The sequence below is a fragment of the Taudactylus pleione genome, unplaced genomic scaffold, assembly GCF_031769625.1.
Source record: "Taudactylus pleione unplaced genomic scaffold, aTauple2 ptg000032l, whole genome shotgun sequence".
Taxonomy (NCBI): Eukaryota; Metazoa; Chordata; class Amphibia; order Anura; family Myobatrachidae; genus Taudactylus; species Taudactylus pleione.
The window spans coordinates 31,569,297-31,585,355 of NW_028284434.1; the positions used below are offsets into that span (position 1 = coordinate 31,569,297).

Consider the following 16,059-nt stretch of genomic DNA (forward strand, 5'->3'; position numbering starts at 1 on the left):
TTCCAGTGTCTGCTACACTCTGGTCATGGTGTGCCTTCATGTTTTACTGATTGCTTGCAACACTTCATTTATTAAACTGGTTCTAATGCATGAAAGCTTTGTCTGCTTCATAAGTAATGTAGTTTACAGGAACTATGGCTTGTACTGTATGTCATGATAAATGACTAGTTGCACTGAATGGGCCCCATGTGCAGCCATATAACATTCACCACCATGTGGTGCAGACTGTACCCCCCTCCACTGATCTCAGATGCACCGTGTTATTGCGTTGAGGAGGGCATGTAATGTAGAAGATGGCTCCCTTGGACAAAGCATGACTAAAACTGACTTATTCTGTGTTTCTCCTTCATCCACTAGGGGACACTGGAGTCGCAGTACAGTGGGCTATAGATGTGGGATAATCGGGAGCTGGCACTTTAATAAATTTGAATAGTAGCTAGCTCCTCCCCCTACACGTCAGTCTAAATTTTGTGCCAAGGGAGCTGGTCACATACAAGAACTCTACTAAAAATCAATGGATCCTCGATCAGCATAAGGATCAGACAGGCAGCTCACTGCCCCTGCCTGTCTGCTTCTTGGGAGCTGCCGAGAGACCTCACCGCCGCTGCTTGCAGCGCGCGCTGGGGTCTTCAGCTACAGAGACCACTTGGCCTTAGAAGGTTAGTGACTCCTGGCACTCGGTGACCAGGAGGAAATGACATGCGGGCATTAAAAATACTAAGCGGCAAGAGCGGAGCCTAACACAGTTCTGCTTCTGCCTCCCAGCAGCCCCAGCTCTTCCAGAAGGAGGCTGGTGGCCATTTTACAAACACAGGCTGCTGACACACACAGAGAAAAAGATCTGCCCAGATTGTGCCTGCACAGTGGGGATAGACTTGTGAAGATCAGGCTGGACAGTGATTACAGCATTATATTGTGTTAATAGCACTGGTCTCTGAAGCAGAGCTGGTTGGGTGGGGTTGATAGCATAATCTCCCCCTATGCCCCTATCTCCTCTTCAAACAGTTTCTCTGTGTGTGGTGTTTGTCTGTATCACAACCTTTTTTCTCTGTGTGCTGTGTACAGTGAAGTGGTAGAATGTCATCTAAGGGGTGTAAGGCTGCACAAAAAACTTTCTCCTGTAAGAATTGTGCAGAGAAGTTTACACGGACTATCATCCAGTTGCCTGTTCTGTGAGAAGTGTGTTTCAGAGACAGACTGCAGCATCCTTACAAAATTCATGGACTGATCAAATTACATCAGTCATGTCTCACATCTGCAGAGCTAGAAGCTTCTTGCAGGGAGAGAGAGGTTGAAAGATCTCAAAGGTCTGCCTCCTCTGAACCAGACTGGGCATGGTCTTTAGCCAGGTCTGTAGAAGGGCTTACAAGGCTTATGTCAGCCCAGGTTCCTCCCGTGGCATCGTCCTCTAGTGTCCCTACCAGGAGACTTATACTGAATCCTCTTATGTGGAATGATCCGGAAGAGGACGACATGCCTGATACGGAGGAAGGGGAGGTACAGGACCCTATAGAGGAACAGGCACCAGAGGAGATGGAGCCTGTTTATCAGGGAGTAGAGTCGCTGATTGCAGCGATACCCCAGGTGTTTACATGTTGAGGACAGGGGATCCTGTAGAGGTTAGGCTGTCTATCTTTAATAAAAAGCAAAGACTGGCAGCCTCCTTTCCAGTGTCTGAGGAATTGGACGAGATTTTTACCCCAGCATGGAAACACCCTGATAAAAGGTTTCAGATTTCAAGGAAACTTTAATCATACTATCCCTTTCCTGCAGAAAGCAGGCATTTATGCGAAACACCTCCTTCAGTGGACCTTTCAGTGTCACGTCTGTCAAAAAAGATAGTGCTCCCTGTTCCAGGGGCAGTGTCTAAAGGAGCCTTCTGACAGAAAGTTAGAAAATGCCTTGAAGTCAATGTACACTGTAGCAGGGGTGTCTCTTCGACCTGCATTAGTCAGCTGTTGGGTCAACAAGGCTGTGGAAGCATGCGCTACGAAGCTCGCTGAGGGCCTTAAGACTGGGGCTCCGGCGGAGGATCTGGTTCCTCTAGCAGAACATTGCAGAGTCTGCTGGTTTTCATGGAGAGGCTTCTAAGGATATTTGTAGTCTTTCCTCTAGATCCTCGGCCTTGGTTGTCTCAGCCCGCAGAGCCCTGTGGCTGCTACAATGGCAGGCGGATGCGGAATCCAAGAGAGCGTGGAAGAGTTTCCATTCACAGGAGATGCTCTGTTTGGAATGGAACTGGATTAAGTGGATATCTCAAGCCACAGGTGGTAAGCCCACTTATCTTCCATCTGCTGCTCCTCCCCCCAGGAAGCCCTTTGCTGGACTGTTCTTTCGTATTCCAGGGAGATTCAGGGGCCGTGGCAGAGGCGCTCCCGCTATCTTCCGTGGTCCCAGAGGCAGGGGTAGAGCCACTGCATCCTCCTCCCAGCAGGATAAGGCTTCAGTTAAGCCTCCAGCATGACGTGCTTCCTTCTCTCCTGGGGGACCCCAGGGTGGGAGCTCGTCTTTGCAACTTCAAGGAAGTTTGGATCAAGTCTTGCCAGGACGCGTGGGTCCGGGACATCATTATTCAGGGGTTGAAGCTGGATTTTCAGATACAACCCCCTCCTCGTATTTTCATAACCGGTTTGCCGGCGTCTGCGGACAAACGGGTTGTTATACAGGAGGCAATACAAAAGCTACTGTCTTCTCGAGTAAGAGTGCATGTCCCTATCCACCAGCAGGGTCAAGGTTTTTATTCCAGCTTGTTTGTGGTTCCCAAGCCAAACGGCTCGGTGAGACCCATTCTGAACTTGAAACATCTCATTCCTTATTTGCGGACTTTCAAATTCAAGATGGAGTCCCTGCAATCCGTCATTGCAGGGCTAGAGAGGGACCAGTTTCTCTTATCCTTAGACATAAAGGATGTTTATCTCCACATTACCATTTGGCCTCCTCATCAGGCATTCCTTCGGTTCGCAGTGCGGGCCTCTCATTTTCAATTCCAGGCCTTATCTTTCAGTCTTTCATCAGCACCGAGAGTGTTCACGAAGGTAATGGCAGTAATGATGGCCCTTCTTCGGATACAAGGGGTTACTATCGTCCCTTACTTGGACGACCTACTCCTCAAGGCTCCATCAGTCTCCCAATTATTGCAGGACATCCGGGTAACACAGTCTGCTGTTGCAACACGTATGGATCCTGAATTACCAAAAATCTCATCTGCAGCCTACACAGCGTCTGCCTTTCCTAGGGATGATTTTGGACACAGTGGAGCAGAAGGTATTTCTTCTGCAGGAAAAAGTCACCTCCATCCAACACATGGTGCGATTGGTACTGCGTCATCGCAGGGTGTCAGTGCACCTGTGTATTCGCCTTCTGGGAAAGATGGTTGTGCCTTCCGAGTTCATCCCAATACGGGAGGTTCCATGCCCGTCCATTCCAACTGGACCTCCTCTCTGTGGTCAGGGTCCCACCTCTTCCTTCACCAGCGAGTTCAACTGTCACCCAGGACTCGGACATCTCTCCTTTGGTGCCTGAATTCCTCTCACCTATTGGCAATGAAGAGGTTTGCGTTGTGGGAATGGATTCTCCTCACCGCAGACGCCAGTCTGAGAGGATGGGGGGCAGTGACTCAGGGAAGACACTTTCAGGGCTGCTGGACTCTGCTGGAGGCAGTACTGCCCATAAACATTCTGGAGCTAAGGGCTGTGTTCTATGCTCTTCAGGTGGCACATCCTCTGTTGAAGGACCAGGCCAATCCGACAACGCCACGGCTGTGGCGTACATCAACAAACAGGGTGGTACCAAGAGTCGGTCCGCCATGAGGGGAGGTAAGCCGCACTCTTCTCTGGGCAGAGGAATATGCGGTAGCGATATCAGAAATTTTCATACCAGGGGTAGAATATTGGGAGGCCGATTACCTCAGTCGAAAGGACATTCATCCGGGAGAGTGGATGCTCAATCCGTAGGTCTTCCAACAACTGATTCAGCGTTGGGGTCTCCCTCAGGTAGATCTTAGACTGAACCATCAACTGCCACGTTACTGCTCCAGGACAAGAGATCCACAGGCAGTGGCGGTGGATGCTCTAACAGCTCCTTTGCGCTTTCAGTTTGTCTACCTGTTTCCACCACTCCCACTCCTTCCTCGTCTGCTGCAAAGAATCAAACGAGAAGGGGTAAAGGGCTATCTAAAGAAAGAAGGGTATCCCTGCCAGGGTGATTCCTACTATATTAAAGGCTAGAAAGGAAGTTACCTCTAAGCACTATCATCGCATATGGAAGGCGTATGTCGCTTGGTGTGAACGGAAGGGTGCACCACCGTCTGAATTCAACTTAGCCAGGCTGCTTCTTTTTCTACAGGCTGGTTTATCAGCAGGTCTTCGTCTGGGATCTTTAAAAGTTCAAGTTCCGGATTTGTCTATTTTATTTCAAAAGCGACTAGCATTATTACCAGATGTACAGACTTTTCTACAAGGGGTTGTCAGATTAAAACCTCCATTTGTACCTCCTACGGCCCCATGGGATTTGGACTTGGTCTCTCTTTTTCTCCAATCTTCCCTATTTGAACCATTACAAACAGTGTAATGAATTTTTATCATGGAAAGTGGTTCTCCTGTTGGCGCTCGCCTCTGCTAGGCGTGTGTCTGAGCTAGGGGAGCTTTCATGTCATCTGCCTACCTCATTTTTCATGAGGATAGGGCTGAGCTACGTACGCAGTTATCCTTTTTGCCTAAGGTAGTGTCTACGTTTCACATCAACCAACCGATCGTAGTGCCGGTGTTTAAAGAGGATTCTTCGGCTTCCAGATCCCTAGATGTTGTCCGGGCTCTTCGGATTTATGTTGATAGGACAGCGTCCCCCTCGGAAGTCCGATACGCTGTTTGTTCGATATATGGCGTGGCCAGGCTGGCCGGCTTCTAAGGCTACTATTTCTAGATGGATTCGTCTGACAATCAGACAAGCCTATCTGGCTGCATCAAAGCAACCACCTACTTCAATCACAGCGCATTCTACGCGCTTGGTGGGTCCTTCGTGGTCGGCTGCCCGTGGGGTTTCCCTGACCCAGCTTTGTCGAGCAACCACTTGGTCGGGCCAGCATACTTTTGCAAAGTTTTACCGTTTTGACACGTTTGCGGCTTCTGCTTCACAGTATGGCCGTGCTGTTTTTCAGGGTTCTCGACGCTCTCCCGCCCGGGATGTGAGCTCTGGGACATCCCCACTGTACTGACACTCCAGTGTCCCCTAGTGGATGAAGGAGAAAACAGGATTTTGGTACTTACCGTTAAATCCCTTTCTCAGATTCCACAGGGGACACTGGACGCCCACCCGGCGCTTTTCCACCTGCATTTGTTATTGTTCTGCCAGGTTTGGACAGTCAAGTTTTTCTTCAAGGTCTGCTTGATTTGTTTGCATATTTGTGTGTTGTTTATGCATGTTTTAGTTCTCTTCTCCTCTGTAGTTCTATTTCCAGCTCTCCTCGGGCACAGTTTATTTAGACTGACCTGTAGGGGGGTATAGAGGGGGAGGGCTAGCTACTATTCAAATTTATTAAAGCGCCAGCTCCCGGTTATCCCACATCTATATCCCACTGTACTGAGACTCCAGTGTCCCCTGTGGAATTGGAGAAAGATTTAGCTGTATGTACCAAAACCCTGTTTTTGGCCTGCCAATCTTCACCTGCAGTCCCAGAGCTAGTATAGTGGATTAGGCTTGACGGGGGCATAAATTAAAGCTGTGTCTGGCTGCACAAAAAGCGGGAAGGAGCTTTTTGGGGCTGCAGGTTATGGATCAGAGTGCCACAGGTTGCCCATCCCTGGTGTGTGTCCCCAACCTCATTAAAAGGTTGGGGCAGCACAGACTGTGTAATGATTAGCGTTACTGCCTCACAGCACTGAGGTCATAGGTTCGATTCTCACTATGGCCCTAACTGTGTGGAGTTTGTATATTCTCCCTGTGCTTGCGTGGGTTTCCTCGTGTACTCCGGTTTCCTCCCACACTCCAAAAATATACTGTTAGGTTAATTGGCTCCCCACAAAATTGACCATAGTGTGTAGGTGTGTGAGCGTGTGGTAGGGAATATAGATTGTAAGCTCCACTGGGGCAGGGACATGTGAATAGCCAAATATTCTCTGTAAAGCGCTGCGGAATATGTGTGCGCTATATAAATAACTGGTAATAAATACAAATAAAAACAAAAAAAAAATTAACCATGTAATTGGCTTCCTATTGAACATTGACATGGTATTAACAAGGACACAGTCCCTGGGGCAGCAGAAAATCTTGTCACACTTCTCTGCACCACTAGGGACTAAAAGACACTGGAGACATACAAATTGCAGCTTAATAAACCTACTTTAATAAAGGGGTCTTTGAATATTGTTTCCCTGTGACTAGGTGATAAGTGTGTCTTGTGATCTAAACTGCTGTAAACATTATGGGCCTGATTCAGGGATGGACGCAAAAGCCATTACTATTTTTTTCTATGTACGCAACGGCTGTGCGACAATATGTACACTTCGCAACTTCTGGGATCTATATTGAGACTTCCGGCGGCTTCACGAATCCTCTACTTGTGTACAAGGACGCAGCCATCCGATGCACAGTGGTCAATCGACCATCTGAGTAACCATATGGCTGCGCAGAATAGACGATGGAACTAAGATGCCTGAGACATTTTAGCTGCATACAGGATCGCAGTCACAAACTGACACGCTTCCCGAAACTGTCACCACATCTGCGGTTGAGTCGCCACCCGCCCCCCCCCCCCCTGTTTTTGCACACAAACTGTCCCTGTCAGTCAATCTTTGTGAATAAATACCCTCTGTGACTCAAGACACATGCGCAGTAGTCAAAACATCGGCCAGTTGCATAAACATCGGAATAGTTTCCATCTCTGAATCGGGCTCTATGTACAGTAGAAAGGTAAAGAATATATTCATATCTGTTATCGATAATGAAATGCGCTGGATTATTTTGTAGGGGACGTTGTTAGAAAACACTGCTTTGCACATCTACCCGTAGTAGTTATATTCCATAGCCTATGAAATACATGTTTCTAAAGCGGCCTGTGCACTTTAGTGGTAATTCCTACAGCTCCTTCAATGTGTGTGGGTATGGACTCTTGCATCTTTCTCGCTGTACAGAAAATACTTGGCTACCACAATGTGTGATTAGTTTAGGCTTGGACAGATGTTCACTTGTGGACAAGCTTTTGTATACAGTAGTCTAAAATTGTGTATGTGATATAATTGCCAGGTCAGGAAATGCTGCTTTGACCTGTACAGTGAGATTTTGGACAGATTAAAGGCATAAGGTATCGTGAAGTAGTATTATTTCCTAAGCAATTAATCTTGTGCAGAGCATATTTTAAAGTAGACAGGGTATCTATACATGGGGCAGAAGATAATTGCTGGGAAATATGTGGGAACAGATAAATAAGTTTGTAGGGTGGGAATGTTTTTGTGTTTTTCTTTTTTTTAATTTTAATTTATTTATTTTAATTAATTACTTGGGAGGGGTGTTTTTTTCCTATAATTTGTTTCTTTATCTAAAAGTTGTATTTTTTGTTAAAAAGATGGTAAAATCTTTAAAAGGTTTGGTTTTTTTTTTTTTTTAAGCATTTTTTAGATGTACAAGATTCTGCAGCTCTAAAACATGCTGGCATCTTCATTGGACAGTGTAGTAAGTAACTTATCTCTTACACAAACTAAAGTTTGCTTGGAGTACACAGATCACAGTACTTGAAAATTCTACTGTCTTGTAATTTAGTGTTATAAACTCCTCAGCTAAAGTAATTGGAGTCAAAGGCTCTTCATGCAGGCAGGAGTAAGGCTCCATAGTTCCTTTCTGTTGTGCCCAGCATGTTTGGGGTTAATCCTGTGGGTTGTCTTGTCTCCCAGTCCTCCAATAGGTTTGAAGTACGGTTGAGACAGACGGCCAAGCTGTGGTGTGGGTGTATCACACTAGGCTGATCCTTCAGGCTTTGTTGAGGCAGGGAAGCCATTTTGGGATCTTGCAGCAGTGTGGAATAGCAAAACCTGTCAACTTGCAAACTTCCCCTTTTGCAGACAGCCCCAGCTGGAAATGGAAGGACATGGGATATAGCAGCTCCTTGGTGTCGAGGATATGAGAGACAGTGGCTTCAGGAACTTGGATTTCTAGGTTTGCCTGCCTGTTTCCTGCTTTCAGTTCAGCGTTGTGCTTGATGTGCTTTTTCCAGCTCAATCCTAGCAAGTTATAAATAGTTGAATGGTCTCTCATTGTTGCTATGCTGGTTCTGCTATGTTCTGCAAAGCCTTATGTTTTTAAAAGCTCCAGTGCTGTTCATTTTTCCAGACAAGAGGCCTGAGAATGTCCACGAGTAGCAAATGCAGTTTCTGCTTAAAGTACCAGGAGTCCTAACTTGTGACAGGTGTGTGTTTATATAGCAGTAGTCTGCGAGCTAGACAGAATTACCTGAGAAGCATTATTCACATTATGGGATACATGAAACCTTCAGTGTTTGTCGTAACATTTTATTTTGTGTAATGTCTTTATATTTGTAGTAATGCAAATATTTATTGTTACTAATGCAAGTTGTTTAATTTTGCTTTGTGAGTGATATTTCTCTAAGCTTTTGTTTCAAATCAAAAGTTCACACAGGTAACCAGATTAGACACGAGTGCAGCTATTTAAATGCAGAAATCTTAATTCCTCTAAACCTAAATCAAAGGAAACTTCTATCACTTTCTCTAGTAACCCAAGCACACCTGCTTATGTACACACCCTACCACACAAGCATGTTCATTAACTCAGACAGGTCTGTGCAGGAGACTTGAAGGGTTAAACCAAGACCGGTCTGCAGCTGTGTCCAGAATATACAGTTGTATCATCTTCTGTCTGTATAAAGAGGTCCTTGTGTGCCTGGCACAGTTGTCATTGTAAGGCAACATGTGCCATGAAGCTGCTCTGTACACAAGCAGATGTCGGTGTAGTTGCTGCTGCAAGTCACAGGCACTAAAGTGTCCATTGATTCCCTGCTGTGAGAAATTCCTTTTACTCTCCACCTCCTCCTGAGTGGATTTTGACACTAAGTCGCCTGTCCTAATTGTGTAAGCCTTCTGCCCAATAATTAACCCTTTCTCTGCCTGCCAACAAGGCTGCCAAATTGTTGTTCCTTCCATTGATTACAGCTTTACAAACGTGGGGATTTGAAGTGCCCCACGTACTCCTCCAGCCATGGAAAGATTGCATGTCCATGCCCTTGACAGTCAGGGTGTGTTGTATTTAACATAGATCAGATAGATAGTTTCCAGCAGTTAATCAGACAGAGGCTGTGATTTTGAGTTGTACATCTGTATGTAGCCACAGAGACACATGCATATATATGCTTCTGAAGAAAAGGTCTGTGCCAGACTGCAATGTATTGGGGAAGGTATAGACCCAGCAATGTGTAGCTCTGGCCAATCAAAGTTGTACCGCTGGTTGTTGTTTCGGACTATTTGAAAGTATCTAATATGCTCTGCGCTAAAAATACAATGGGAATTCTATATATATTCATGCATGTGCTCCTCTGCACACTTTTTTTATTAATAGTAGTGCCTGTCACTTGAGAACTCTATTATAATAGCTGCTTAATTGTACTCGTTCACTTGTACAGCATTTGACCGCTATGTTATGTAGAGCAGTTTGTTAAAGTTATAGCTAACAGGACATCATGACAAGTTGATATTAAAATGAATTTGTATTTTTGAGAACTTGTCAACATTAGTGCAACTTTATAATGTGGGCGACATGTGGCTGCGGTAATATCTGGCCAAGTTGCCTAGAGAATGTTGGTGTTTTTTGAAATGAGATCGTAGCACAGTAATGCTCTAAAACAGTGTTCTCAGGACCCCTAACATCTCATGTTTTCCGGATCACCTGTGGGTCTATAGAATGTATCAGTAGGAATTACTGCACTATGCCTTTTAAACCATTACTTTTATTAATGAATAGTATACCCCTGTGCACCAGCTGTTTGGTCTGGAAAGCGTAAATCATTGATATATCTGTAGTGGATTCCAATTGCTGGGTAAGAATATGGGAGTGATTCAGTACAATGTGATGTTGCAATGCCCGGCTGTACATATATTGGCCATTTACAGTGATGCTGGCATCCCAAGTTTTCTCTGCACCCTTTTGGGGGGAAATAAATTCACTGCCATCATGCCTCACTATTCAGGTTAGCCTATTATGGTACAGAATCTAAACTAATTTTAAAATTACCAAAGATACAAAGGGTCCGATTCCACTCAATGTGCCACCGAACATCACACCAATATACATATTTGCCCATTCCAATAGGCTCACCAGTGGAAGTCTTCCCACCTCTATTGGGTGTGAAGAAAAACTAGGGATGTTTCTGGCTGACTTTTTTTTTTTTTAAACTTTGTTTTATGCTTTAGATATGCTCCTAAAATACTACTGCATTCACTTAAATAGAATTCTTTAATAAAAAAAAAAAAACAGAACTCCCTAACATTGTCACCTGAAAATAAGCACATTGTAGTTGTGGAACACTGCGATTGTCTAGTGACTGAAACACTGTTGAATCTAGCACTCTAATCTAATGCTGGTTATGCACTGGGCAATATATATTGGCCGTTCAAACCACCTGTATATCTCGAGCACGTTGGCGGGTGTGTACCCCCCGATATGTCTTTGATCGACGTTGTTCAGACATATTGCGCTGGCTGTGCAGCACAGCCGATGGCCGATATATCTGCAGATATATCGGTGCTTTTGGTCTGTGTATGGGCAGTCCACGTATCGCCTGTACACTTGCTGCAGGTACTGACCTCACAGCTGGGCAGGCATTTGAAATCAAATACCTGCCCAGCTGTGAGGTCAGGACAACATGTCGAACGGTTAATCAGTAAGTGTGTACCCAGATTAAGGAAGCTAGTTTCTTGTCTTTTGAGTTGGATGGTGTCAGAGCAAAAGAATGTCCATAATAAAGCTACGGATTTCTTCTTATTGTCAGCAACGTTATTCCATGGTGCGTTAGACAGAACCATCCTGTTGCTGTAGCGGTTTGTGACTGCACCTGAAGATGGATACACGGGTATGATTTGCCCCCATTATAATTGCCAACTTGGCTAACTGAATGAAATAGCCACAGCTGGACAGTGTTCCCATTGAAAAAACGCCAAAAATGTCATTGCAAAATGCCTTACCCCCTCCCTGCCCCCAGTTACTACTGACATGTTGTATTGGTTATGCCAGCTGATTTATTTTTGGAATTCATTTGGTTATTTTTTTAATGGATTTTTAAATATAGATTCTGCCATTCTTCACCTTGTATTAGCCTGTCATCCCACCCCTCACCAAACAGGACCAGGAGACAGCATCTAAAGAATTTTGCACACCTTGTGCAAGCCTTCTGGGATGTAGCATTGGGAATCAGTATGTTTGACCGCCAGACATGAGCCCGGCGATTCAATTCCCGATGCCGGCAGCCCGATGGAGGAGATCCCGACAGCGGAGGTAAGTTTTTACTATTCCTAACCCTAACTCGCCTCTTAGGGGTGCCTAACACTAACCTCCCCCCTTAGTGCCTAACTTTCCCCAGGGGGGTACCTAACCCCTTCCCCGACTACGTGGATACTTACCCCCGGCGTTGGATGATCAGTCCGGTGTCCTGTTGGAGGTCCGGCGTCGGGATTAACATAGGCGTCGGTATTTTGACGCCTATGTTAGATCCCTTGCCGGGATTACATGGTCGGTATTGAGACTGGCGGCCATACGTCCACCGGTCTCATAACTACATACCGTAGCATTGTTCACATTTGTTCAGGCTCCTTGACCCTGCCAATTTAGAATATATTATAAACGCTAGTAGCTAATTTTGTTCTGTCTGTAGTCTCTGCCCACTGTTCACACTGAAGCACTGGAAATTGGTATATACTGAGCTGCTTTAGTGCAAAGTAGTTCTGGAAGGGCCCTGTGGCTTACTGAAAGGACATTTATTTTATTTGCAGTGGTTTGTGGTCACCAGTGCAAAACTAATCTCTTTGGAATTAGCTGGTTATTGCTGAAAAATGTTGAGAAAGGAAAACTTTTACTGAACATATATTGTTCTTTGAGAACCGTTCTTTTACATCGTATTCATTCTCTACACATTTGAGAGCACACTGAAAGGCTTGTACAGCTTCATTCTTTTTTTCTTGGGGAAAGTTGTGTTTTCTCAAGTCTGAAATGATTACATGGGATTAAGTATTATACAAAGAAGCTGATTTCCATTTGAGTTTTATCATGTGTTTTGGAGATCTTGTTCAGAACCAGGTTGGGTTTGTAAATCCTGACACGGAAAGTGCATCCATTATTGTCTGACAATTTGCTCCCTTTATGATCAGTTTGCCCATCCTCTCACTGAGTGACTGAACTCCCATACGTGTGATGAAACTAAAGACTGATCTGGTCATTCAGCGATTAATGCTGGGTTAGAGTACATGGTTTACCTTTTATACTGTTGTGCTTCTGTGATGTCAGCCAGTTTCTATCAAAAAAAAAAAAGAATCATTACTGCTGGCACTCTAAGATGGATTCTGCAAGAACTTGTTCAGCTGTTAGCTCTCCAGAAAATCAGAAAAACACATACTCCATTTGTCAGCACAATACATCCTACCTCGCTTGGGTGCCTCATTCTTTTCCGTTTAAGACCTTCATAAACTAACATGATATGCTGTAAAATTGAGCTGAAGCTTCAAATATACTTTAGCCTTTATCAGCTATAAGAATATCCTCCTAACTGTGGCATGAGACTTGTGATAACAGCGCTACTGGCTTATAGGGTTCATATCCAGGAAACCCCTCTGCACGTCAGTAAAAGCAGTGGTGCCTAGTCTTTTCTACTAAACCTGACTTTATGCCACTGTCAAAACCTGACCTGACTAATGTGTTTGTGTGTGTGTGTATATGTATGTGTATATGTGTATGTATATATAATATAATTTTTTTTTTTTAATTATCATCTTTAGGGACTTTCCCCATAAAGCTGCATTCTTTTTGCATCTTTCTTCTACAATATGGATAAGCATCATTTGTGTTGTAAATACATGAGGTAGGGCCTCATTGGAATGATCTTTATTACATGCATTTCAATGTTTGCATTTAGAGGCATAATTTTAACAATACACCAGTTTGCCATGTGAAATCCCTTGAAAGTGCTAATTTTATTCCAATGAAAGTATGACGTCTGCAGTAGGGGAGTGGCATAGCCTGTGTCCTTTCCCCAACTAATTATGTGCTCGCTCTCCTTTAAGTATCTGGTCTTGCAAAAGGAATTTTATTTTTTTTCATGTTTGTGCAATATCGGTGCTTCTAGCCAGAACCCAGACAAGAGCTTCCCATCCAAAGCAGCAGTATGTCATACCCAATGGTGGTGTTACATGTTAAAACATGTTTTACCAGTTAAACCTAGAAGAAGAAAAAATACCACTGTGACTTGTGACCTTACATGGTTGCAAAATATGTGGTGTATGTTTTTTAGCCAGAAGTCTGATGAAAGTCTGATGTGGCTAATGAAAGAATTGTGAAACATTTCACAGTAATGGTGGGGACACAGTGAACGATGTGTACCGGGCCGATATAACGATGTAATGAACCGGGCCGATGTAATGACCGACTGAATGGATCACTTGTTCCGTCCTTCATTAGCATAAATGGGGCCGCATGCAATATTGTCAGGACCTGACTACGTCGCATGCGACTGCGGGAGTGTGCATATTGTGGATACACACTGCACGATATGTCGTTATGATTAGGCCAAATTGTAAAAACAACGACCCGAGTGTGTAGGCGGCATAAAAAATGGGGGGGGGGGGGATTGTAACATAATAAATTTGCAACTTGCCTGGGGAGAAAAAAAAAAACGTTTTAAATCCGCTTGGTTTGAGAGAGAAAAATAAGTTAAAACCAGCAAAACTGACCGTGCCAGCATGGTGGGATGTGTTAAAGTACTATTGTGGCGCACAGTTAGTCAGGACACATGGTCTCAGTATGGATCACATCAGACAGAAATTGTGCAGTTGATTAGCGAACGTGTTTCCACCTGCATCCTAGCCCATTTTTTTTTTTTTTTTCTTAAAGCCTAAAGCAGCCCATACACGGTACATTTTTTTTGCACGATGTGAACGATTTTGATCGATTGTAACGATCAATCATGCACATCGTGTGTTTGTGCGTTGCCGATGCGCGTCCCCGCCGTCATAGATCTGCATCATAGATCTTACGGCAAAACCGTAAGATTGCGATCTATCATGTAGGATGTGATGCATATGCATATCTGGATCGTATGCTCGAATGTACAATCGTGTACACCATTTGACCACATGGTATAGAGCATTTCAAGCGAAGAATCTCAAGGGAAATCGTACAAGACATCGTGACGTTTCTAAATCGCAGCACGTATGGTCAGCATTACAAAGAATCGAAGTCCAAACCTCTGTTACAAGTAGCTGATAACTTGAACATTCAATTGCTGTTAATTTGTTCTGCTATATATGAAAGTGTTCTAGTAAGAAATGACAGATTCTGTTTGGCAATATAGTACTGTGTAAAGGATCGGTGGATGAGGCAAGTAAATGTGGATGAATGATTTACCCATGCTGCATGCCCTGTACCTTCTACTATGCAGAATAGGTGTAAACAAATAGTACATGCATCATGTGTCTGGATATAAACAGCTGACTTGTTAACGTGACCCTGTAGATCACAGATTTTATTACCTGTTCTTTATATAGTGTGTACACATTCCTCAGTGTTTTACAGAGAATATTTGGCCATTCACATAAGCTCCCCAGTGGAGCTTACAATCTATATTCCCCACCACATGTACAGGCTCACACATACACACAAGGGTTATTTTATTTTATATTTTTTGGGTGCCAATTAACCTACCTGTTGATTTTGGATTGTGTGAGGAAGCCGGAGCACCCGAAGAAAACCAACGCAAGCACAGGGAGACTATACAAACTCCACACAGCTAGGGTCATAGTGGAAATTTAACCCACTACCTCAGTGGTATGATACTAGCCATTACACCATCTGCACTGCCCACATGGGCATACCGTTGTCCTTATTAATATTTGGGAGGCTTTACAGTGTTTTTTTTTTTTTTTTTTCCCTCTTGTTGGAGCGATCTAGGAGACGAGCCAGTGACTCAGTGTGTGTGTGTGTGGTTGGGTGTGTCATTTTATGCCTCGGAGCGCGTTTGGATGGATGTTACAGCAACATTTCTGTACAGTATTGTGCACTGTTTTTGCAGCTCCTGTAAAGGTTTTTATTCTTACGCTTTTCCGGTCAGTGCAGTGTTTTGATTTAGTTTTGTCCTTTCATCTCTAGTTCGAGTGTGTTTGCAATTAGCCAGAAAGTAGATGAGTTTTTAGAAGAATATGAAGAGTTTGTTCTGCGTAGAACTGCTACTCTGTGTGACGTCCTTTCCCCTAGGAGTGAAAGGAATGGCCTACTTGGAGCATGCACTGCAGCTTTTACTGTGTCTGCATGCATTTCAGTCTTCCGTTCTCTGTGAAGGTTTGTATTTACATAACATAATACTGTAATGTGGTGTTTTTTTTTCGTTGTACTTTTACTTTCTGCAGTATGATCTGAAACACTGAGAATGGATTATTCCCATCTTCATACCTATGCTCCTCCCCAATGTCTGCCAGAAAACACTGGGTACACATATTCTCTAAGGTGAGACCTGCGCTTCTCTCAAGCACATTACTGTCCTATGATCTTAAACTCTCGGTGACATCTGTTATTCTATGCTTAGAGGATGGCTGGGATTAGCCTGTCCAGACAATGCACATAAGCTGGGCTATAATTGTTTATGCAGTAGAAAAGATGAAAATCTGGCACTAAAGACAGGTGGTAACACAGCGTAATGACTTGCGTGCTCAAACTCCAGTAACCACTACCAAGATGACAGGGGGTATTGTGCTTTCCATACAGTGTCCGGTAGATGGGTTAAATTGAGTTCTTTTGCAAATTAATACAATTACACTGAATTTGCTAACTGCAATAAACGGAAGAGCTACAAAATTTCCTTTA

General features: G+C 44.1%; 1 protein-coding gene across 7 annotated transcripts in view; it reads left to right on the plus strand.

Moving 5' to 3' along the window:
* Nucleotides 1–7,966: 7,966 nt before the first annotated feature.
* The window catches only part of SUN1 (Sad1 and UNC84 domain containing 1), a 58,428-nt gene continuing 50,335 nt past the window's right edge, over nt 7,967–16,059 (plus strand). For 4 of the 7 annotated variants that reach the window (XM_088451977.1, XM_088451980.1, XM_088451981.1 and 1 more), the window contains exons 1-2: nt 7,967–8,145; nt 15,606–15,702. In XM_088451977.1, the coding sequence (XP_088308103.1) occupies nt 15,626–15,702 (77 nt within the window). In that variant the 5' untranslated portion in view covers nt 7,967–8,145; nt 15,606–15,625. Of the gene's footprint in view, nt 8,146–8,328; nt 8,396–15,217; nt 15,306–15,605; nt 15,703–16,059 lie in introns of those variants that run through there. The other 3 variants (XM_088451978.1, XM_088451982.1, XM_088451979.1) reach the window with 3 other exon arrangements.